The sequence below is a fragment of the Phalacrocorax carbo genome, chromosome 1, assembly GCF_963921805.1.
Source record: "Phalacrocorax carbo chromosome 1, bPhaCar2.1, whole genome shotgun sequence".
NCBI lineage: Eukaryota > Metazoa > Chordata > Aves > Suliformes > Phalacrocoracidae > Phalacrocorax > Phalacrocorax carbo.
The window spans coordinates 22773280-22798464 of record NC_087513.1 but is presented as its reverse complement, the minus strand read 5'-3'; the positions used below and the strand labels follow the sequence as shown (position 1 = coordinate 22798464).

The 25185-nt window shown below is 39.5% G+C and overlaps 1 protein-coding gene across 3 annotated transcripts; it reads left to right on the top strand.

Annotated features, from left to right (window-relative positions):
* The first annotated feature begins 61 nt into the window (after positions 1 to 61).
* TUBGCP6 (tubulin gamma complex component 6) lies at positions 62 to 24657 on the top strand. Of its 3 annotated transcripts, XM_064445905.1 has the most exons (27): positions 62 to 194; positions 760 to 1567; positions 2353 to 2516; positions 3931 to 4141; positions 4650 to 4823; positions 5867 to 5988; positions 6319 to 6394; positions 6896 to 7005; positions 8868 to 8959; positions 9053 to 9192; positions 10741 to 10890; positions 11631 to 11712; positions 11790 to 11878; positions 12063 to 12178; positions 12858 to 12996; positions 13087 to 13203; positions 13454 to 14768; positions 15185 to 15240; positions 15469 to 15661; positions 15936 to 16104; positions 17441 to 17582; positions 18625 to 18819; positions 19095 to 19227; positions 19459 to 19672; positions 20731 to 20930; positions 21733 to 21895; positions 22693 to 22784. In XM_064445905.1, the coding sequence occupies exons 2-26, from the start codon at positions 821 to 823 to the stop codon at positions 21882 to 21884; spliced, it is 5298 nt and encodes a 1765-aa protein (XP_064301975.1). In that variant the 5' UTR covers positions 62 to 194; positions 760 to 820; the 3' UTR covers positions 21885 to 21895; positions 22693 to 22784. The 3 variants fall into 3 exon arrangements, with proteins under 3 accessions (XP_064301975.1, XP_064301985.1, XP_064301996.1); XM_064445915.1 differs by lacking the exon at positions 21733 to 21895 and having other exon boundaries at positions 64 to 194; positions 22693 to 24657; XM_064445926.1 differs by lacking the exons at positions 62 to 194; positions 760 to 1567 and having other exon boundaries at positions 2491 to 2564.
* Positions 24658 to 25185: the final 528 nt, after the last annotated feature.

Below are 25185 nucleotides of genomic sequence, written 5' to 3'. Positions count from 1 at the left end.
TGTCCCGCTGCCGCCCGCCCGTCCGTCCGTCCGTCCGTCCGCCCGTCCGTCCGTCGTCCCCGCCCGCCCTCGCCGCCCCACGGCCCGTCGCGCTGGCGTGACGTCGGCGGCGCCGTGCGCGGCGCCCGGCGCTGGGGGAAGGAGGCGGCGGCGGCGCCGTCCCGCTCCCGCCGGTCCCGGCGGAGCCGCCCCAGGTACGGCGGGGGCGGCGGGGAGTGCTGGGGCTCGGGCCGAGGGGTGTCCGTTTGTCCGTCCGTCCGTCCCGTCCCGTCCCGTCCCGTCCCCGGGGGCGGGAGAAGGGTGGCGGGGCCGGGGGCGGCGGGGCAGCCCCGCGGGGTGATGCGGGGGATGGCGCGGGTGCCCGGCGTGCCCTGGCGGGGCGGAAGGAAGGGCCCTGTCGGTGGGAGCCGCCGCAGGCCCCGCGGGTCGCCGCCAGCACCAGCCCCTCCCCGCCCGCGGGCGGCCCCTGGGGAGAGCCGGGGCGGCAGCGCCGGGGCGGCGGCGCCCGCGGGGGTCGGCGCCCCGGCAGCCTCCGCTGTGCTAGCTCAGCGCGAGCAGCATCAGGCGCCTGGAATTAAGCGTGCGCCGCCATCGCTTTGCTTGTGATCAGAGTCGCAGTGTTATTCTTACAGCTCGTGTCCTAAATATGCGCTCGGTCGGTTCTCTCCCATTTTGGGCCGTCTCAGTTTAAGTTAAAGTGAACTCATCAACTTCTCCTACACGCGTTAAGAGCGTTTCCTTTTTCCTGATATTTTTCAGGTCTTTGCATGAAACTAGAGACCCAGACCGAGGCTGCTGTAACCTGACGACTTGATTTGAAATGGAGAGCATTACGCAGTTGTTCAGTGATTTGTGTGAAGCGCACTTGACTGGTTTGCCATGGAAGGTCCACCTGGGCAGGCAGAAGATCAGCAAGAGAAGGGCTAAGCAAAATCTGAAAAGGGTTGCTTATAATGCTCTCTTCATAAACCTTTTTCAAGACGAGGCTCGTAAGCTGCAGTCAAATGTTTCCAGGCTTCCCGTGAAAAATAAAATTTTGATGCTGTCTTTCAACTTGAGAGTTGGTGGCCTAGGTGCTCAGGCGGATAGGCTGGAGAACCTTGTGGAGGAGCTGGAAACAGCTGAATGCTTGCCGTTTACTGAGGTTAATTCCGTCTTGGATCTCCTAGTTCAGCTTGCTGGAACAGGTCCTCCTCAGCTTGTACCACAAAAAAAGGACTATTTTCTGAACAACAAATATGTTGGGAGAAATGTCAAATATCAGGGGTATGATTATTATGATGTAAGCGTATTTGAAGCTGACATACAGTCTCTAATAACAAACGAAGAATGCCAGTTCAACGACACAATTCAAAGGACGCTTCAGATAATGGAGGCTGCGCCTGGCACCGGACTCCCTGCCATCGGGCTGTTCTCACAGAACTATCCTGCTGGCGACAAGTTTGAGAAAGAAACGCGGGTCTCCCTCTTCGGCGCTCTCGTCCATAGCCGTACATACGATATGGACATCAAGCTGGATCTGCCACCTGTGCCTGACAACGCCGATTTGTCTGGGCTTGCAATTAAAGTATGGTATCATTTGTTTGGGAGTGTATGCGTGCGTTCGGTGTGGTCTTAATTGAAACTTGAAGGCAAATACAATGAAAAAGAAAACCCCCGTGCCATTCAACATGCACATAAGGTTGAACTTAGGGGAGGCAGAACCTTTTTGAGTAACTGCTGTACTCTTTCCATCAGACTAGAAGATTTGCTATTTCTTGAAGAACATGCTGCTTTTTTATGTGGGTGTGATTGTCTTTTACTAAAATTGAGTACTATTCTGCACATACAACTCCTCTTGAGTGGGAGGTGAGGATGTGGCATGTACACTGTTTGGACACCTGCAGATTTTCTGCATATGAATAAGCATGAGGGAATAAACTATGTTAGTCATAGTTAACAAAATGTTTACAAATTTGAAGAACTAGGGCCTGGATCATTTGCTCAAGTGAAATACGGAGCAGTATGATTTCAGTAGTGTTACATATCATTGAATTTCCAGACCTCAGATTCTCAATTTGTAGAACGATATGCTTACCAGAGAACTAAGTTTCAAGTTTAACACTGACAAACTTAGTCTGTTATTTTGATGGTGATTGTTGTTTTAGGTATAGGCATTAATACCAGTAGAGACTTACCAGATGAAACAAATGTCTACAGGAAGAACCTAACAGATGTAAAGGGAGGGTGGGTGACACCGGTTGGGTCACATAGAGTCACTTGATCACGAATGATAGCAGAACATGGTCTTTATTAGAGTATGTCTCTCTGGTGAAATGTTTTCATGTATAATATTTGAACTCTCTCTGACAGGTTCCCCAAAGTATAGACCAGTCAGAAGATGAGGGATTCCAGTCCGCATCCAATTTGACTCCCGATTCTCAGTCAGAGCCGAGCATGACTCCAGACATAGACTTGTGGGATGCAGTGCTTACATATGGACCCAGCAAACGAAGATGTTGGGAAAGAATTGGATAGTATGTGTCTGATGTTACTGGCAGACTTAGTACGCATCATATGCAAATGTATGAAGGTGCATTTTATCCTAGTTCCAAGTGACCTCAGTATAGTGAAATGTGCATATTTAATTCACAGAATTCAATATGCTGCATTAATGATTGAGAAAGGAATCAAGGTCGTGCAGTTTCAGCAAACTAGATCTTAGATTGCAGCTGTTTCATAGGAAGAGGTGGAATAATCTTTGACAAAAACACTAAAGGGATTATGGGAACACTTGCTGTTTGTGTGAAATGCAACATTTTTCTAACAGATTTCTTATGCACTATGCAATTTATCTCAGTCTAAAATGATTCCATGTTTTCAGTTTCAAAAGAGAAAGCAGTAGTTGTAGAGCACTAGAATAATTAAACCCGTATCTCCCAGTATTGTACAGTATTGTATTCCTTTTCCCTGTTTGTAACCGAAACAGAAATTATTCTTATAATAGATTTCTAGATGGTGTAGTTAGACTTGCAGTTCTTTTGGCTGTTGAGCAGAAGATGCATCTCCTGAGAGAAGGCTCTATGTAGCTTTGTTAAAGCTTCTTGGCTTCCCTAAAATGGAAGGAAAAAAAGAAGGCAGGTATGGCAGGTACTTCCTTACATTCCTGTTGGACAGTGGGGTGCCTGATTCTGGGAGAAACTTTGCTCCGTATGTTTTCTGTAATTTTAAGTAATAATCCACTGTGTCTGTTGCAGTGTTGTACAGTGTTCTTTCAACTTCTGAGCCTAAAAAGCTCAGAAACTCTGAATTTCGCTGACCTGATTTTTCACAGCCACTGTAGCACACTCCAGCTTTGTTCCTAGTACAAGAGAGATTTTCTTGCTCCCATTTAGACTGTAAGGATCTTAGAGTCAAATATAGACCATGTGCCTGACAGCTTTCATGTAATGCATGCTACTAGAATTCAGAATTTTTGGAAGAATTGGAAGGAGAAATTGTTTTGGAGGGGATAGTAATCCTCAAGTGTTAATTCAAGTCAATCCTTATGTGTCAATACAAGTTGTTATAGCATTTTGAGCATATTGCTCTTTAACGTATTTGAATATTAGTATTACGTGGACCCTGGAAATCTGGTATATATTGACCTCATTTTCCTAACGTGAAAACTGCGTCAGGATGTTTTCACTCCCGCAAAAGAAGCTGGTAATTCTCGAGTTTTCTGTCTCTGAACTGATGTTCAGATTATCTACCTATTCACTGTGCTGATTTTGGGCTACGCTTTCATTGACCAAAGGCACATTCCCTTGAAAATATACTATATTAACTAGTAGCTTCTTCTGTGGTCAATACTGACTGTGTAAAATTTTAAAACGCCCTTTTTTTTTTTAGCAGATAGGTTTCTTTCTTTTCATATAATCACCTTGCAGTGTTGTGTTTACTCTGACACAGCCCACCTGGTAAAAAAGAGGAACCGTATCTTACTGAAGCTGGGAGAGAAGCTTTTGACAAATTCTACAAACTTCGAGAAGGGGAATTGCAGCTGTTCAGTAATACTGTACTGCAGCTTCCACAGCTCGTGCTAATGAAGGAACCTGAACTGGTTAAGGATGTCTTGAATGTCCTCATAGGTGTGGTATCCACTACATTTTCACTCAATCAGGTATGGAAGATTTTTAACTGTGCATCTTAGTCGCATCTTTTTTTCCCATGTAGAGGTTTTCTCTTTAATACATCTATTTCTTTTGAGATCTTGCAGTTGTGGATACTGTTGAAAAGTTGGATGTGACCTAATGGCAATAAGGCGATATTTATATATGGCAATAATGATGTTATTGCAATAGGCTAAGAGTATTTTTAGTCCTCTAAGTGAAAATAGGTTTATGAATATTTGAAAATGGATGCGTAAATATTTTTGTAGATTAGATTTTCTATAAGGAATTAGATAATGAGTCTTATTCTGTGTATTTGAAAATACCATTCATACTCCTGAGATTTTGCTACAATATGTTTATCACGCTGTCCTAGTTACATAGTCTCAGTCACCAGGGTATCTAAACTGAAACTTTGCTGTTATTTTTGTGTGTAAATGTTTGCTATTTTAAATCAGAATACAGCTATGAAATAGTTGAATCTGCCTTTTTTTTTTTTCCCTCCCTATATGCTTTTAGGCTGCTCAGACTTTTGTGATAAAGGAGGGGGTATATGTATCCGGTACTTCACCAGAGACAATGCACAGCCTACTCTCAGAAGTTGCAGAGTATGGAACCTATTACACTCGACTAAGTCGTTTTTCTCTTCAGCCCGTTTTAGATTCTTCATACAGCAAAGGACTTGTGTTTCAGGTAAAACAACTGTATTAAATCACCCAGATTTAGTGGCCTAGTTATCTTAGGTAGAGAGAGTAACTTTGATTTGGTGTAAAGCTGGAATTTCTGCATTCTGCAAAACTGCAAAACATTTTAAGTGTGATGCTCATCCCAGGTTGGCAATGAACAGTGCTGCTGCGTGTAAATCACAGCTCTGTGTGCTTAGGGGTTGCTTGCGCTGAAACACACGGTAAAAGGTCTTCATTTCCTGGAGTGTGATTTGTTGTTCTGTTGAGGACTAAATGAATATCATTTTTAGAAGTTTTTAAAACATGACTTGTTTATACATGGAAATGTATAAAATGAAAATACAAGAACATTCTTAATACAGTATGTATATATGTAATATATTTTTTAAAAAAATAAAAACTGCTGTAGAGAAATATGGTATGTAATAGCTTTAATTATTTTTTTCTCAGCTGAGATTTCAGTGCAAATATTCCCTGTCCATCCTTTGTATATTATGCTGAATTGTACGTACACATATGGGGTGATTTAATCTCTTTCTAATGCATAGAATTAAGTTAGGATTGGTTATGAAAATGTATTCCTTCTGAATATTTGATTTACAGCAATGTTAGTAGAAATTGATTAAGAAGGTCTCACTCCTTGTCTTATTAGACAAGTTCTAGATAAGTTTTTTCTAGTATCCAATTTAGGCAGGAAGGTAAGGAAAGCGGTTTCCCTAGGTTCTTAGCATAGCTGTTAGAGAACGAGGAGCTCCTCAAAGGGCAATGCAAAGAAGCTGAACCGAGGTGCTTTCTTACGCTCTGTGTGGGTACAGGCTCCGTGCGTTGGATGTATAAAGAGTATATAGGAGTCATCTGGCTAATTTGAATGTCTGAAGCTGCACAGACTCTTTCCTTCCCCTTCCTTTGGTATACAAGCCCCTCTTACCTGCACATGCAACTTCTTTTAGTAAAAGGTTTGTTTTCATGCTGATGCAATTGATGTGAGACATAGATGGAGTATTAACAGCTTCAACAGTAAGACTCTTAAGTATTTTCTGTTGATACTAGGCATTCACAAGTGGGCTGAGAAAGTATCTTCAGTATTACCGAGCCTGTGTTTTGTCAACACCTCCTACTTTAAGTCTTCTAACAATCAGCTTTCTCTTCAGAAAATTAGGTCGTCAGTTGAGGTAAGAGAATAATATTAAATATTTAAGCTTTTCATAGCAGAAAAAATGTAATCTATTTCTTCATATACTCTAAAAGAGACAGATTACATGGACATTCTTACATAGTCTTTCAGAATTTTTCCTCTATTTTAACAGAAAGATTTCTTTATATCTAGCAGGTTCTAGGGAAAACATGTAAGGTCTTTATATTCAGTTTTGTTGTTATCCCTGTTATCATTCAGCTGATACAGTAGGCTTGTTGTTTGATATTCAACTTCAGCAAAGTTCATCACTGTGATCTCAGTGACTTCTGGTTGAAATTGTTCTATATGTTTTAATATTGTTTTTTAGGTATTTAGCTGAACTTTGTGGCATAGGAACAACAGCACTGGGGATCAGTGGTGGAGCTGGTGATTCATTCCCTACGGTGATAATTAATTTGATGTTTTTCGGTTTGGTTTGGGTTACAGTGTTAGTATTTTTCCAAATTAGGTAGGATTTTACATAAAACGTTTAGTGTTGGTCCCTCTGCTACCAAAGATAGGGCCTTGGACCTCCAGATAGAATGCCATGATCCTTTCTCCAGATATTTTAGGATTTGTAATTTTGTGCTGTGTTTTCAATTTCTAAAGTAGACAAAGGACCCAGAATAAACCTTAGAGTACATTCCATTTCATTCTAAAGGAGATGTTTGTAGCAAGTCAAATGAATCCAACTGTAAACATACCTGTTTCCCTCCAGTGACTGTGAAGTGAGCTTGAGGTAACTAGCTCAGATAAAGTGATCTTAACTGCAGATAACTAGAGGAAGTGAGAGGAATCCTGCCCTCTGTGCCTAGTGAAACATGTAAAGCTGTGTATGTACGAGTCTTTTGTTATTAGAGTTGTAGTGAAGTTTGTTGCCTAACATTAGAATATTTTTCATTTAGGGTGTTAAATTGCTTTCATACCTGTACAAAGAGGCTCTCAACAACTGTAGCAATGAGCATTATCCAGTCCTTCTGTCTTTGTTGAAGACGAGTTGTGAACCGTACACAAGGTGCGTCCATACTGTTCTCTGCGTAATTGTGTTTAAGAGCAGTTCTGAATTAGTAATCTGGTGAGTAACTGCTAATTTAGCAATGGCTTTTAACATTTTCAGAGAAAATATAAGATGTGGCTGTATCTGCAAAATACATATTAAAATTAATTCATTTTGCTGAATCATTTATTTCTCTTTTCCAGCTCAGTAACAGCATAAGGGGTTTATGTGTGACTAGATCAGTAAATAAATATGTGTAAATAAGACTTCCTTCTCGCTGCTCGTCCTGGAAATTCATACTAGAATATAAGACTCAGCTAAACTTCTATTTTTTTTCTTCTCATACCTGTAGTAAAATCCTGAAACTGGCAACTAACCGCTTTCTCTTGGTGTTGTGCAAACTGGGAAAGTTCATGCTTATTTCCACTCTTTTTTTTCTTTAAAATTTAAAGATTAAATTTAAACAATAAAAAAAATACCTGCTGTTCATGAAGTAGATGTAGGTAACAACAGGAAGTAGAGTTCCTTGGATTGCAACAGTTTTGTTATGCAGTGCACACCAATTTAGAAATTGTTAGTTTATAGACTTCTGAAGAGACACTAAATTTTTTTAAATAGATATTTTTAGGGATTATAGCTGTAGTCCATTATCAGTTTACAATGATACTTAATAGTTGTAATGATACTAGAAAGGGAAAAACAAAATCTGTCAAAATGCTCTAAATTTAAGGTTCCTCCCCTGGCCACTCTTGTTATTTTTAATTCCTTTTACATAAAATGTTCTCCGGAGAAATTTTATTTCAGGTTTACCAGAAGACTCATCGAAATATCTACACAGTTCCTGCCCCGCAATTTATAGAAGGTAGTCAGATTTCTAAAATTGCAAGGGCAGGGTGTCATGGCATCACAAGGAATGTAAAAATACGAAAATATGCTTACTGGTATGTGATACTTACAGCATTGACTCCTAAATTTGTTTGAGACCTCTATCGAAACATTCGTCCTGTACTATCAGGGTTGCCGTGGAAGGGGGCCTCCAGTATCTGCAGAAAGTGTTATCCCACTCATTTATTAATGTGAAAGAAATTAAATAATAGAAGTTGTTGCTCTCATAGAAACATCAGATTTAGCACTTTAGAAGTTCTTAGCTTTCTACTGAACAACCTTGAAATTGAATGTGGTTCCTGTGCTAACTGCTTCCTGGTTGTCACACTGACCCAGCGTCTAGAAACAGTGTCAGTATTGCAACTAGTAAGAAAAGAAAAGATAAGCTTCAGGGTGCTCTGAGCCTTTTTACTATAGCTTCAGATAATTGTACTTTTTTTATTTCTTCAGAAGTTTGGTTTCACACAGAGGAAATATGAAAAAGCATGAATAAGTATTCCAGAATAGTAGTTCTCATTATTACACGTGTATTAAAAATGTCTCTAGGTCCAGGGAAAAAGTGCTTGGTGTTGCGTCTTGTTATATACCCTTTCAGTTTCTCCCTGCTAAAGTTACATCTCTTTAAAATAAATCCTTCCTGCTTATCTCTCCCGATGCTTTTGATGTGCTCTAAAGATTTCTAGAGATTTTAAATTCATACTCAGTAAATTAATATACAGAAATAAAAAAATTGTTTTAATTAAGGCAATGTCTTTCATTGTAAACTAATGACCACTGAAATGTTCTACCTAAAGATGGCTTCTTTTCAAAAAATGTAGAGACACAATCCTGTGTGTCTGTAAATATCAGTGTGACAGCTGTTAATTGCTGGTTCTTATCTTGCCTGTAGCTTGTGTGTTTTGATATTTTGAAGAATATGCTTAGTGTTCAGTTATAATACAGTTGAGAAGGCTAGAGGATTGATTTTCAATATTGTACAATGTTATATTTTTTAGATTCATCTATGATTGGGTATACAGTGGTGTATTCAGAGATGTTTATGGAGAATTTATGATCCAGGTGAATGAGGACTATCTTTGTTTCAGAGGTACAGTATATGTATGGAGCATTTCTAACTCATATAATTTGTGCTGTTAATTAAAGAATTTAAAGTATCTACTTTCATCTTTTTGTTATGTAGATAAACATTACTGGACTCATGGTTATGTTTTGATTTCAAAAGAGGTAGAAGATTGTGTCCCTATATTTCTTAAACATATTGCTAATGATGTATACATATGTGGGAAAACCATAAACTTGCTGAAACTGTGCTGTCCTAGGGTAAGTTTTGGTTTGGTTCCTTCCTATTACTTTGGGCAAATGCAAATCATGTCTCTTTAGAGCAAGTTTCTAGGTTTTTAACAAGTTTGCTCCTTTACTGAAAGCTGATATTGTGTTATTAGGCTGTTGATTCATGAAGGGCAGTTACTTGCTCTCAGATACTTACGAGATGATTATCCACTCTACTTGCTGATGCCTCACTGCAGAAACATGAATTTTTAACAGCCACAAATTTATCGTATCCAATGCATATGCTATATGTCTCATTTTCCCTCGTATTGAAAGCAGAAATCTTTTAGGCTTCCAAGCAAGTGCCTTCCATTTTTCACACTACTACTTTTTGCTTTCATGATGCCTCACTTACCAAGTCTTGACTCAGTTCTGCATAGCTTTTGTATTTCAGCTGTATCGCTACATTTCCAAGGTGTGCTTAAGTAGTTCTCTTTATTCATATTTTGCAGAATGAGTCTTGTACTTGATAAGAAAAACATGTTAAATTACTTTGCATCTTCCCTCGACTCGGTATCAGACACCTGATACAGATGCCAGGCATAAGCCTAATATCTCAAGTGAGACGACCCTCAGCCAGTTCTCCTGCACTTGCTCTGATACGCGTTCTCAAGCATCTGAGCAGGCACTCAGATGTGCCGGTAGAATTGGGCTTTTTATAAAACAGCGTCAGCCGTCATTTCTATTATAAACTACAGCTTTATCAGTCACTACCACAGTATTGTAATAGGCAGCACGTTCCCCCAGGACGCACGGCACCCAGGTTCAATCGTCATCTGTCTCTCTGCGAGTGCCAGTCAGATTTTGTCCCTTTCCATGCTAATGCCCTAAACAGCCGGCTCTTCCTTTTTGCTTCCAGTAGACTGGGAAATCCAGTGTGAGCATGCTTGTGTGCTTTTTTTTTTTTTTTTAAAAAAACCCCACTTGTCTCTTTTCTGCACTGAGCAGAACAGCTTCAGAGATTGAAGGGTGTTGAGCAGAAAGACATAAGATACTTAACTTAGGGAATAGGTACTCTGTGATGTGCACTGGCCATATTTTTGAGAGTTATGTCTTGTGTAGAGCTCTTTCCTGTAGGTGCGTGTTAGTTATGTTCTAGACAGCTCCTGCTGAGTGGAGATCTGTGGGGGATACAAGTGAACAAAACCTAACTTTTGATAGGAGGGATGCATTCAGTGCCGAGTTACTCGGGCTCACTTAATTTGGATATTAAGAAAAGCAAAATTTTAGGCATTTAGGATATGCCTAATATAAATGAATGTATCAGATTTCAGATTCCTGTCCAATTCAGTGGGAAAGAGGGGACCCTGAGATGTCGGCCTGTGATCCAAGTTCTGGAACATTACAGCTCTGTCTCCTACCTCGAATTATATTAATGCTAAAACCGATGGCTTTAATAAAAATTTTAGATCCTGTGTGGAGGCTTGTTTCAGGATCTGGAAGCATTGCTAAGTTAAAAATAGATTATGAACTCAGATTATATATTTAACATTTTAGATTTTAAAAAATGTATTTAAAAGGAAATGTCTCATTTTTCAGCATTATATATGTTGGTCAGATATACCCGTTCCCCGGATTTCAGTTATTTTTTCACTTGAGGAGCTGAAAGAAATAGAGAGAGATTGTGCAGTGTACGTAGGTCGAATGGAAAGAATTGCCCGATACAGTTCCATAAGCAAGGAGGAAAAGGTAAATGAATAAAAGAATAAAGACCTTATTGTTGGGATTTATTTTAAATACTCGTTTTTCATTTTTGTTATAACTTTGAAGGAATTTGTACTGATGGTCAGAATTTCTTCATTGGTCAGTTGCTGTTTTATAGTTATCAAACAAAATAAAATTATTGTAAAATTTCTCAAATTTGATTAAAACTTATTATCAAAACAAACATATTAAATACAGCTTTTTAAAGTGTAAGTGGTGTGTTGTCATTTGTTGGCATTTTCATATATTAAATGAGTTGGACTTCCATCGTAGTTCTTTGCAGCAACAGATTTCCCCTCCTACTGGAAAGTACTGAAAAGATTGTTAGATTCTAATTTAACAAATGTGACGAGCTAATTAGCAACCACATAAGACTTCTTGTAATTTGCAGAGCTAACAGTGTTTTCAAAACTTTTAGTTATAAAGAGGCTTCTGTCTTTCAGATGCCATCAATATAGTGTATGTATCAGATGGATTTGGTTGTTTGTAAGGTCTGGAGTATTAACTTTCAATATTAGTTATAGACTTACCGTTTAATTAATTGCTTTATTCATATTTCTGCACTGCAATCATAGATTACTAGCCATTATAAAGTGTGCACCGGTCTTTGCAAGAGTGTATTTCAAGTCTAAAATAATAGAAAAATTTCCTAACTGTATTTTTGTTCATTTGGGTGGTTTTCTTTTTTGTTGTGTGTTTGTGGTTTGTTTGGGTTTTTTTTTTAGGACTTGCGCATGGAGATAGCCAAACAAGAATTAATTGTTCATGCTCGAGAAACAGCTAGCAAAGTACTAAAAGCCATTAATGGTAAGTTGCAGTGCTTTTTCACATATTTTCTAATGGGTCTGTTAATGTAAACTAACAATATCTTTATGTTAATATAGATCGACAAATATCAGAACGAATGGCTTTGGATGCAAAGAAACGGGAACAGTTTCAGAAACTGAAAGAGCAATTTGCAAAAGACCAAGAGGTATTTCTGCATGTGTCTCTAAAGGCCAACTGTGTTTCTTAGGGAAATAATTGAAAGGATATCTTGATTTATTGTACTGAAATTGAATTAATAGCTGGTGGGGTTCAGTTAAGAACTTCTTGCAGATGTGTGCGTTACAGCTGGTATTGAGAATGGCTTTTAAAAGTGTTAAATATTTATGCAGCGTCGCCTTGCAATAAAGCAAGAGGAGATTGATGATGATTTCAGCTATGCCCGAGAGCTCAGAGAGAGAGAAAAAAGACTGAAAGCTTTAGAAGAAGAACTGGAAAAAAAGGCAAGGTAAGTGTATCTGAGTAATCTCCCAAAGCTTAGAGACTCCAAAACCAAAACCATCACAAAGACCTCAGGAAAAATTATTGTATATTAGTATTTACAATACTAGCAGCTCCCAGACATTGCTTTACAAAGGTAATGTTTGTAGTTAAAAGATGGATGTAAGGATTTTTGGTAATTTGTGAGCAATTTTGTGAATTAGGAATAGTTAGTGGCCCAGAAATCTGGGACACGCTTATTTGCACCATCCCTATCCAGTCTGGCTTTTGTTACGATCAGAGTTTCAGGAAAAAAATTTAACTACATCTTGCAAATAAAAACTGAGCCCACAGCCAAAACGGTCACGTGTATGTCAAAGCAGAAGTAAAAGGCAAATGGAGGAGTTAGACTGATAATTATTTGAATTGCTCATGTGCATCTAGTTGTATTTCACTTTCTCCTGTTATATCTAAAATACTTAAGATAAATGAGTGACCTACCTGAATAGTTACAGAAATACATATTGACTAAGAATACAGTCCTGTTTTGTCCACCTGTTTATTCTCTGTAATTGAAGCGTCTGGCTTCTACTTTTAAAAAATTGCATTTCAGTTCTGAAGTGCTAAAAGGTCTTATTCTTTAGAAGGGAGGGTGAAAATCAGTATGTGGAAATCTTTAACTTAACTTTATCTTTACCTTCATTTAGGCAGGAATTAATTGACCATTATAGCAAACTTTCTGATGATGCAGCCCGAAGGGAACAAAGAGCGTTATGGAAAATCCAGCGACACAAGTTGGAAACAGCACGTCTTAAGTTTCTGTTAGAAGATCAAAAACACATTGAGGTATCTTCTGGAAAAAAAAAAAGAAATATAATTTAGAAAATTTGGTACTTGGTACTTAAAGACTTTTGGTTTTGTCATTTTTACTTATAGGAAATGCTTGAAAAACTACCAGATAGAAACTACAGGAGAAAATTAGATATTATTCCTTATAGACAGTGCCAGTTGGCTTTAGATAAAAACCCTGTTGTGAAAGATCCACATTCACAGGTGAGTTTATTTTCTTACATAAACTCCAGGTTGCTGTTCCAAGTTGCCCTCAAGGCAGTTCATTTTATGGTTGAGTTCGTTTCTGTAAACACAAGGTTCACTACACCAGCAGGGTGAGTAGTTACCACATCATTTGTAGTGCATCTGAAAAATTGGAATATTTTAAATCTCACTTGTAATAAGGTGACGCCCTAATAAGTAGTTTGATAACATGACTAGCCATACAGTGTAATAATTATTTCTTTTTTAGGTGTCTTCTGTGAAACCTCTGCATTCTAATGAGGCAGTTGGCAGAAAGGAATCTGAGCCTGGACTGGAATATGCTACTTCTGCTGACAAAGGGCTGCCCATGCCAGAGCTGACAAATAATAATGCTGATCAGCATTTTCAGCCTAAAGCAGCAGGATCTGCGAGCAGTATCCAAAGTTCAGAGAAAGCACGCAGTCCTCTATACAGTGCTGATTCCTTGCCTGAATCCAATGTGAATATAGAAGATTTCTTACCTAAACCACAAGATGAACAACCTGTTTCTGTTAGCATACAAGGGTCTTCGCTAGATGAAGCATTCCGAAGTATTAACTCAGATCTTTCTGAGACCTCTCAGGTAGGTGAGAATCAGCCTGTGTTGAGAGGAGCACTAGAAGGAGAAGACAATGCACCACCGCATCAGCAAAATGAGTATGATTTTAATACAGTTCTCAGACCATCTGCAGCTTGGCAGGGACATGTTAGCGTTGGAGAAAATGTATCTGATGTGGAGTACAGAAGGCCTCAGTGGAATATTCATGAACATGCATCCAATGCCAGCATTAGAGTGGGAGAATATGTACCTCATGTGGGCACTTACCAGCCACATTCAAGTCCTTACGGGCGTTCTTCAGACTCCCATATAAAAGTCAGTAGCTATACTTCTGAAATTGAATCTAGCCGACCCCGATGGAATATTCATGGGCATATTTCTGAAGCTCATATTAAAATTGGGGAATATGCTTCAGAAGTAGAGCCCTCAAGGCCTAGGTGGAGCGTTCATGGACATGCTTCAGAAGCCAATATTAAGATTGGAGAGTATGTGTCAAATGTAGCTCCTACAAGGCCTCGATGGAACATTCATGGTCATGCATCTGATGCCAATATCAAGGTTGGGGAAAACGTGTCAGAGGTGGTCTCAGCTAGACCTCGTTGGAATATCCATGGGCATGCTTCACAGTCGCACATCAAAATCGGAGAACTGGTTTCAGATACAGAGCCTTTGAAATCTCGTTGGAGCTCGTTTGGTCACGCATCCCAGTCAAGCATCGAAATAGGGAAGTGGGCCCCATCTACAGAAAATGATCCAATACCTCATCGTAAAACCATTTCGGGTCCTTCATCTGACTCCACAATTCAGACACTTCTGTACAGTGAAGAATTATCTCCTGCTGAAGGGAGCAGAAAGGAAACAAGAACGTCACAAGTTAAGGAAAAGACTTTACCACAGTCGCAGTTGCCTGACAGTGTTCCAGTCTTTCCTGAGGGTAATATTAAAGATGACAAAAAAGAAAATGTAATGGAAGAGAAACAAGAAGGTAAAATAAATTTAAGTTTATTCAGTCAGCATTTGTTTAAGGGCTCATTAAAGTAACTGTAAATGTTTACGTTCTAAATGGGTACTTACTACTTAATTCCTTGCATAACTTTCTGAACACTGTTAGAATTCAGAGGAAAGAATTTGAGCTTAGTCTTTTCTCCTATATACAAGAAACAGAGCATTAAAAAAAATCTAGTCTGAAACTTCGTGAAATATGACCTTGTGTGATCTCGAGTACAGGACATGCATAAAACTGCCTGGGTGGGACCTTGGGGAGGGACTCTTACTGAGGTGGTTGCTTCTGTGATAGTCCATAGCAAAATTTTGAAGAACTGCAGGAGCAGATCTGAAGTATGAACTAAGTATTACAAGCAGGTCTAAGTAAATACTGTCTTTAATTACTTGTAATTACAGTGATTGCAGATATGGTCAACAAGGACCCTTCTGCAGATTCCTCACAGAGCTTACAGGTAAGAAACAAAGTAGTTGTCGAGAAGACTTCCGTTTTCTTTGAAGGATTAAACACACTGGTGTGTTTCTGTCCTAATCTAGTAATCACTGTAATACCATGTTGGTTTTACATGTCAGAGAAGTACAGGTGAGTAAGCTGTTTTATTTTTAGTTGGAACAAGAAAACATTAGGTGTGAGTAGTCAAAGCCAGCATCTCTCATGAAATTTGTCCATTTTTTTGTTTTAGGCAGAAGAACATGAAAAAACAATTCCCCAAGATCCTGTGCCTCAAGAAACTTCGTTTTCTGAAGCTGATGCTCCCACAACTAAGGAGGAGGAAGGGGGAGAGGAAGATACGTGGAAGAAAGAACAAGCTTATTTGAAAGCCTTATCGGATCAGTATTGTATTGAAAAATATCAAGATAGTTATGATTTGATGTGTGAGTAGAACTGTTGGAACAGTAGATCAATAGAAGATGTGATAAACTTGAGCAAGACAGCTGAGTGCCAGGAAAAAACACCTGAATTACCAGTAAATTACCAATATTATCAACTGCAGTAGCCAAACAATTTGTTTCTGGGCACAGAGATGAGAAATACATTTTGATACATTATGATTTTCTAACCTAGGGGGGTTTGTAGAGCTTAATAGAAACAGATTATAAAATCGCTTAAATATAATGGCTTACAATGTCTATATATTTTTAAATTTAGCAGAACTACCAGTTTCACATCTCTTGCATCATGTGATACCAAGATCGTACACTTTTCCTGTGGATCCTATGGTACAGTCAGCAACAGATGAGACGGCTGTACAGCTGAGTGAGCTCTTATCTCTGCCAGTGCTGATGAAACGTTCTATTACTGCTCCACTTGTATCTCAGTGAGTGTTTGTTAGAAATGGCGGATCCATAATTTAGCAATTAATGTTGTGTTCTTCATTAGCTCTTTTTCAAGAAAAGAGTTGCACACAGATCTGTTCTCTTAAATTTTCTCTTTGCTCCCAGAAGTGGTTAAGTGGATGGTCCATTGCTGACTAAAAAGTTCAGATTTACATTATAAACAGTAACATAAACTTATATTTTTATGTGTAAATTAAAAATTTGAAGATCTATTTGAAACACAAGGGCTTGGAGGGTAGCGGATTATGCACCAGTGGTTTTGACACCGTTGTTCTTTTAAAGAGGAGGTGTATTATTTAGAACGTTTGTGCTAGTTTTTGTTTGGCCAACGAAAGATAAGGGCTGGCGGGGGGAAGAAAAATCTTTTGTGTGAAAGCTCATGCCTATTGATCGGGATATATTTTATGTTTCTATGGGAACTCTAGCTTTAAGACTGTTTTGAAGTTTAATAGAAGCTGTTCTTGTTAGTATTGGAATATGTAGGGAAACCACGTATGTGTTGAACTGTTTTACTAGTATATCTAATGGTATTTTAAGGAAAAGTTTTTGTTATTATGTACAAAATTAGCTTCCGTCATGAAAACAGTTATTCACAAAACACTTCCTGTTTTGGAATCTACTTTCTTGTAAGTTTGGATTCCCGTTTACTAACTCTGAGTATGCTATACTCAAAGCTTGGTGCAGTGTAGAAAGATTTAATTATCTAACTTAGTTTTAAACATCCAGATTGGCTACCAGAACAATCTGTATACATGTACATGCATTCAGCAAATCAAGTGAACCTGAGTTGTGTACTGGCAGAATTAGCCTATCCCTGATATGGAAGTTGATTTATTTAAAGAGAGCTTGAATATATGCACTGTAGTGCAAACTGTAGTACAGACCTGCCCTGAGTATCTAGTGTCAGAGCTTTGCCAATTAGGATATTCTTCTCAGGGATTTAATAGTCTTTTTTAACCTGGTTGTTTAGGTGACAGAGATAAGACAGAAGGATATTGATAAAATGTTGCTCCAGGCCCAGCAGCATATTGTAAAGATCACTATATGTAGCCAGTCTTAAAATACTTCCACAGTACTGTTCAAAACCCAGTTATGTGAAGTGGTAGGTTTTAATTCTGGTATATTCTGGATGAAGATATTTCTCTCTCTTTTTTTTTTTTTTTTTTTTGTTGTTGTTGTCCTTATGTGAATATCATCCTCTCTTGGATATCGGAGTTACGTACTGGAGCATTAATCTGCTGTAGCCGCAGCTGAATGTTAACAGTAAGGAAGGAGTTGCTTGGAAGAATAATACCTTTTCTGTGTTTTTATTCCTAGTGTTTCTCTTGTGAACAAAGCAATAGTTGATTACTACTTTGTGGAACTGAATGTAGAGAAGCATTTTGAAGCACTGAGACACTTTTTGTTAATGGAAGATGGGGAGTTTGCTCAGTCGCTCAGTGACCTGTTGTTTGAGAAGGTATTTGCTGTGTTGTCTTCACCCTTGCTTTTGGGTTGTCTGCTTTAGCCTGACACCTCTGGATTAATTTGGATGGGAATGAGGGAATGGTGTGAATTAGAATCCTGGTTCATGCTGTTTTCCTCTTTTGTGCTGTGTCGAGGGGTCTTGTAGCAAGGAACTCTGTTAATGTAGTAAGGACTGAGGCAAAAGAAGGTCTTTGCTTGGAAGGGATGCCCGTGTCCAAGGAAGTCCCAGGGAAGAGAGTAATATTTCCTACTGCTAATCCCAGCGATAGAGCACAAGGATTTGACACATTGAGGATAATAATTTCAAACTTCGACAGATAAAGAGTCATGGAAGGGTATTTCACTCTTTCCTGTGAAAACTGCTGTGCTATTGCTCTGTTTCCTTCATCTGCTGGCAGCAGGCCTGAAGAGAGCGCTGGGCCCCCTGATGAGACTGTATTTTCATTACTTACCCCTCTGTTTGTGGGGAAAACAGCAAGGTAGGAGGGATAGCCTGGGTTAATATAGCTGGTTGCCAGTGGAGAATAGTGGCTGTAGGATAGTTAATGCATTTCTCTGAATCCTAAGAATGCTGTAGACCCAACTAGGGGAAGCCCTTGGGGGATTTTGACTTGGTGAATAGCTTTATTTGTAAAGTTCTGAGGGTGCTGAGTTGATGAGATAGGCAGGCTGGAGTCAGATAGATAATACCAGCCCCGTTGCTGCCTTTCTGCCCCACTGAAGCCTAAAGGCTGTCTTCCCTGCAGTCAGGATGTGTAGCAGCTCCTGAACCACAGCAAACGGCAGTTCAACATAGCAAATTAAACCAGTACAGGTATGAGATTACCTTCATGCTGTGAACAGCAAATAGTTCAGAAGTTGCTGCTTATGCTGTTTAGGCATTCCTACGGCAGGCGTAGAGACTTCCAGTCAGAATGATGGAGCAAGGCAGGATAGGCACCGCTTTACCATTCTGCTTTAATTCACCTGTGTTCAGGAGTCAAGACTCTTTATTAATACTGTCTAATTAGGATTTCTTTTTTTTTTACCCCTAGCTTGGATCAGGACAAACACCTGGTGAATTGCTGAATCCACTGGTTCTTAATTCTATACTAAATAAAGCATTACAGTACAGTCTTCATGGTGACACCCAGCTTGCTTCCAATCTTTCTTTTGCCCTCAAGTACCTTCCCGAAGTGTTCAAGCCCAATGCACCTGATGCTCTGAGCTGCTTAGAGCTGAGGTACAAGGTAAGAAAGCATGGAGAAAGGTAGTAGTAATAGTACTGCAGTTATACCATAGTTCTTAGGTACCGTGGTAGTATGAATATGTTCTTAGTAATGGCGCATCTTTTAAGAATGGAGTAAAAAAATTGTGTAATGGAAATGACAGGATTTATTTAACCTGGCCATTGCATTACATTGTTAAAATCCATATATTAATTTGTATGTCCCTGAAATGCTGAAGTATTCTTATAATTTGTAACACAAAAATGTAGTATCATCAGCGCTCTTGTTTCTTTTAGGTTGACTGGCCTCTGAACATTGTCATTACTGAGAGCTGCATGAATAAATACAACAAGATCTTCTCCTTTTTGCTTCAGCTGAAGCACATGGTGTGGACTCTCAAGGATGTTTGGTTTCACTTAAAACGTACTGGTAAGTCTCAGGAGCGAAGTAGAGCTTGTCCTGTTTAAAATGCTTTTAAACAGCATGTGCTAGACAATTGCTTATGAACAATTGTGTCAAGCTTCGAAAGCCACAATTTTAAAAATAAATTTCCATGGCATTTTAAACAGACTCTACTAACAGACACCTTCACTCCTTTAAAAATCCTGATTTTAGACAGTTTCACTGGGTGCTGATGATAACATCATTTTTTGTTTTCAGCTTTAGTGAGTCGTGCATCAAATTCTGTCCAGTTTCGACAGCTCCAGCTGTATAAACATGAAATGCAGCATTTTGTGAAAGTTATTCAAGGTTACATTGCTAATCAGATTCTTCACGTCACGTGGTGTGAATTTGGAAACAAACTGTCTTCTGTAGGCAACCTCGAAGAAATTCACAGGACACATGCCGAATACCTCAACAAAGCAATCTTCAGGCAAGCTACCATACCTATTTTTGTTTCAAATATATACGTTAATGGAGCTGCCAGTCTAGCCTAATGTGTTTGTGCAAAAGTGACTTCTACCTGACATGCAAAGTAGTCTTTACATATGAAAGCGTTCTTATGTGAGGGAAACAAACTTCATGGCACGTTATGAGGTCTGTACTTTGATGCTTTTCCTCAGCTACATATCCTCTTCGTTTCCCCAGACTCCTTGGAGTTGCTTCCAGCTCCTGTTCACCCTGCTTCTGCAAGCTTCGAGTCCACTCAGGACAGCTCTAACCTGATGACTGAGGGCACACTTGCCACAGCTTTGGGGTTTTTTCACCCCATCCTTGCCATAGCCTTTGTAAATGAATGCTGCTTCTATACATTTTATATGCCTTTAATATATGTGCAGTGACTGGGACTGGGCTTTGAAGGAACATATGTGACCTGATGCCTCTGTTCAGATTTGTGAGCATTGCAAGAGACATCTGTCTTTTAGGAATCACAAACTGTTAGCCCTTCAGTTACTCCGTATGAGGCAGAAGGGCGGTGTGAATAAGACGAGAGGAGCTAGGGTTTATTTGGTTTCTTAAGGAGTATACACTGGAATGATAAAGTGGGGAGATGGAGGGAGAAGAGATTATAAAGAATCAAAACTATAAACAAGAAATCTGTCCTTTCATGTCTCTTTTTCAGTTTTAATAAGAAAAAACTTAGCTAAAGCTGCTGTGTGGATACCGGGTGATAGGGTGAGAGGGGATTAAAGTTTAGGGAAACTCAGAGCATGATGATGTTTTCAAACGTCACCTCTTTTACAAAAGCAGATGTAATTCTAGAAATCAGATACACCAATGCAAGTATCAGTTTCTTGTAAGTGGAAGCAAATTATGTTAGTTTTAGACATCTTTTTTAAAATCACCATTACAGTTGGTTGCAGTCCTGTGGGGTTTTTTTTAAAAGCAATTAAACAGGAAACCTAAAGGATTGTGACCCCTCTGTATTTTTCTTCCTACAACCAATAGATTATGTCAACTCCATTTCTAAAGTTGTTTTTGTCCTGTTAGGGGTCTGTTGACAGAGAAGGCCGCCCCTGTGATGAACATTATACATAGCATCTTCAGCCTCATTTTGAAGTTCCGCAGCCAGCTGATCTCTCAGTCATGGAGCTTCGATGCAGGGAAGCAAATGGCTGTTCATCCCAACTTTGGTCTGATGCAGCAGTCGTACAATACCTTCAAGTACTACTCCCACTTCTTATTCAAAGGTAAGAAATTGCATAAGTTTTAGACAGAAGAAAAAGTCAACTGTCAGCTGAAAAAAATACAAAGAGTTGTTGGAAGGATAACGTGAAAGTAGGAAGATGTGTGGACTTAGCGTGTGTTAGAAAATGTAGTTCCCAAATGAAAACCGCATTGTTGCGTTTTGCAAAGATCTGCGTATCCATCAATTAAAGTACCAACACAAGAAATCTAACAGATATCCCAAAACTGACCAGAAGTTTTTTGCTAATTTGCAAAATAAATGTTTGGTATTTAGCTCTATAGATGTGCTTAGATATTTCTTTCCTCTGGAATGGAGTTCTGGAACTTTTTATTGGCCACTATGAGAGATGGTTGGATACCACTTAGAAGTAATTTTAGATATATCTGCATTAGTCGAGTATTACTGTTGTTACGAGATTTGAAAATTCTGATTCCCATGTTGGACTAAAGCTCAGAGAGCCTCCCAGCACTAGTTGGAGCTTATAACTAGTGCCCCAGGCAATTGTTTTTCAACTGCACAGATCATTTGCCAAATGTTCTTTCCTTTAACACGATAAAATTTCTTCACGCTGTCAGCTTAGCCTACGGTGTGAAGAAATGGTTGATCTGTCTTTCCTCTCCATTTCTCTTTCAGATCTTGCTTGTATTTTTAGTAGAAGTTACTTATCCTTCCCCTGATAGACAGTTAGAAATCCCTTAATTCTTGAAGGAAGTGCAACTGTTTTCCTTAGGTCTGTTTTTCTAGATTAATTTCTAGTCAGACTATATTCTCCAGGAAATGAGCTGCCCTTTTTATTCTTTAAGGGTGTCCAAAAATGGTGTCAAAGGACCAAACCCAGATATTTCAGGATGAGTTAGAATGGCTGCTTCCAAATCCTACAGGAAGTCAGAACACCTCTGGGAGCCACCTAAGCCCATACTACGAGATCTATGGTTGCTTCATGGACAGAGATTAATAGACCATTCCGTAAGGAAATGTGCCGAGTGATGACCTGGTTCTTTACACCCTCTTTATTAAGCACTACAAAACAAATGTGTGCTTGTTCATCTACACTTGTTCCTTCAGTCACCGTGTACTGTAAAATACCCTTTCACAATGCGTTGATCCAGAATCCATTGAAAGCCAGTACAAAGTAGTCTGGGCTTCAATGGCTTTGGCTCAGGCCCTGACTTCTAACTCCACACTTTCCCTTCTTCCTTGCATGTTGCTGCTGCTTGCTAATTCCCTTTATACTGGTGCATGGGACGGTTATGAGCTTAGGGAGTTTCCAGTGCCTTTTTGCCTTTGTTACTAAGGATGTTCAGAGCAGTCGGTTTGTGCATTCACAGAGCTTGAGGGATTTGTCCCAGGAAGTTCTCCTTGGGGGTTTTTTGTTTTTCCTCACAACAGACTTTGCTTAAGAAAACTTCAGCAGCGCTTCTTCCTTCACAGAGGGCACCAGAGGACCTAAATATGCTTCCTGGTCAGCTGACTATCTTATTGTGAAAGCAGCTTGAGAAAGCACTTCTTTATTAGCATAACACTGCTTCTCTTAGAACTGACATGTAATCCTTCTCTTCCATCTTATTTGAAATGCTTTGTAATTCCAGAAAGAGATATTGGACCTTTCTTCTGCAAAAATAGACGTTTATTTCCATTGTTTTCAGATTTCTGTATTAGGCTTTTTTTTTTTAATTGAAATGCACAGATCCTGTCAAGGTTGACTTCAGAATATTAATCTTAGATGAAGCTTATTTTATTTTTTGGTTTTGTTTTATTTCCAGTGGTAACAAAGCTTGTAAACAGAGGATACCAACCACATTTGGAGGACTTTCTACTGCGAATCAACTTTAATAACTACTACAAGGATAACTGAACTCTGTAGAGTAAGGATCACTGACAGCACGGTAAAACAGAAACAGATAAACCCATACGCTTATGATTTGTAGAAGCTTATGCAAATACCATGCAAGAGGCATTTTTCTTCAGTGAAATAACCTGCCATCTAATAGCTTGAAGAATATAACCACCACATACAGAGAATGATGCGTCTTGAACTCCACCGCACCTACCAGTTTTTTGATCTACTGAGAATTGGTGTTGTCATTATTGCGAAGACAGAAAAGCTGAGTGCCTGGTCCTGCAGGGGAGAGAGTGCAAAACTGTACATCTGTGAATGTGTAAATGTTGTATTTTCGGTGTTGTGAATTTCCTCCAATGTAAATACGTGTATGTGAAATAAATTAACAGATACTTTCTAAAACTGTTGAGAGATGGGCATGAGGTACAGATATTCAGACAGACATAAACACCTCTTTGATGTGGTTTATTTTCAAATTACTATTAATTCTCAATGTAAATATAACTAATTTCTTCAAGGCTATTAGTCACAGTGGAAGAGGGCATGATAAAACTGCCTTGCAGGAGCAGAGCTGCTAGAAGATACAGTATTTGACTATTCAAGCACTTGGTAATTACTGGAACACTTGTGCCAAACTTAGTTTCCTTGTCCCTGATTTAGGCTATACACCTTATTTTGTGGCAATTATGTAAAACAGAAATTCAGCATCACTAAAGTGAAACGAAGCTCTGATTCCAAATCTATTCTGACTGACACTTTCAACTGCAGGATCACATTTTTATTTGCTAATGATTTTCCTTCTCCTTGATTTTTTTTTTCTACATTGTGAAAAGAGACAATTGAACTTTGAGCTTCATGGTATGAAAATGCTGCAGAGAGACAGTCTGCTTTGAAATTTCCAGCTTTGCAATATGTTGATTTTGAGATCCTGAAGTCACATAACGCGTAGATATAGTCCTCAGGCGCCCATTGTCTCATTAGTGGCCAGTTACTTAAAAGGGCAGACACAGCTAACATGTTACCTGTACTGTGGCACTCTGAAGAGCATTATTTCCTGATGATATGTAGGTAGTTTTATGTTTGGTGGTTTCTTTTTTTTTCCCCTGAAATAGAAATCAAGCGTTAGAGTCAGAATATACCAACTGTAAAGTTGACCTGAGTGTTTCTGCTTCTGCTCTGGTGCCGAAGGCGGTATAAAAACATGGTAACACACAGCTGTAATGCACATCATCTATGCTATTGCTTTATCTGTGCTATATTTAACTGGTTTCCCTCTGTTCTACAGAACGGGAGACTGAAAGAGCAGGTGGCTTGCAGACTGAGCTATTCTGTTGCCTGGGCAGGTGGAGAGCTGGTTCTCTGCCTGACTTGCTCGTCAGGAACTTAGAAGGCTGTACGTGCAAGCTTGCCTTCTGTTGCAGACTCATGCCTCCTCCTGGCGCACAAGGCCCCACTAGAGAGCAGCCACGCAGCTTCTGCGGGGAGCAAGTAGTTGATGTTTGGGACCTGGGAGCTTGGCACTACAGGCAAACTATAGAAACACAAAGTTTTAGCTTCCCCATGAACCCTGTGCGACCCTCGGAGGAAGGCTGCACCGCCTGCCTGCAGTCAGCGCTCTGAGATGCCTGAGGTGGCCATGGACATAAGTAGCACAGCGAGGGTAAACCGAGGGAAGAGAGAAAAAGGGAGTCAGAGCACCTAAATTGCTTATTAAATGTAAATTTAAACAGCTAAAAATCAGAGACTTCTCAAATGCAAGCCATGAATACTGCTTATCATCATCCCACTGCATATTAATGCAAGATTCCTTTGTATGGTGTGATAAAACTAGCCTGCCATTGCTACAGTTGTAGCATACCCTTCGCTCCTGTCTGTGAATGCTACACTAAACTGCCATAAAACAAAGGTTCTCGTTACATTTAATACTCTGAAGTGCTTTATTTTTTCTTAAGCCCCTGTACTCTTACCGTCTTTAGACTTCTAACTGTCAAACGTTTATAAAGGTAGTGATTTTTTTGGGGGGGTGAGGGGGGGATCCAGAGAGCTGTTCCAACCTCAGCTATTCTGTGATCCTCTTGATTCAGCTTAAATGTTGTTGCTTGAGTTTGTCTCACACACCATCCTCACACCCAGCTCTCTAATGCTGATTTTTTTTTTTTAAACGAAATTAACCCTTTTGATACACCTTATGAAAAATCTGGCAGCAAAGTTAGAACTTCATGTGTAGTCATGCGGTGATGAACTGCTGCCTGACCGACAAAACTAAAAAAAAAAATGAAAGTATGCAAATGAAGAATCTTTCTCCCGCCCCACATTTCCATTGCCAAGGGCATGGAATAGCCCTCTGGCCCCTTTGGGTTAGCTGCGCCCCTCCCAGCTTCTCACCTCCCCCGGGCAGGGGCAGACTGCGAGGACA

Excerpts from the sequence above, each read along its gene's own strand:
- TUBGCP6 (XM_064445905.1), top strand. The coding sequence starts at position 821 with ATGGAGAGCATTACGCAGTTGTTCAGTGATTTGTGTGAAGCGCACTTG. Across the intron at positions 10,891-11,630 it reads CCATAAGCAAGGAGGAAAAG|GACTTGCGCATGGAGATAGC; the intron begins GTAAATGAATAA and ends TTTTTTTTTTAG. Across the intron at positions 15,662-15,935 it reads AGATAGTTATGATTTGATGT|CAGAACTACCAGTTTCACAT; the intron begins GTGAGTAGAACT and ends TTTTAAATTTAG.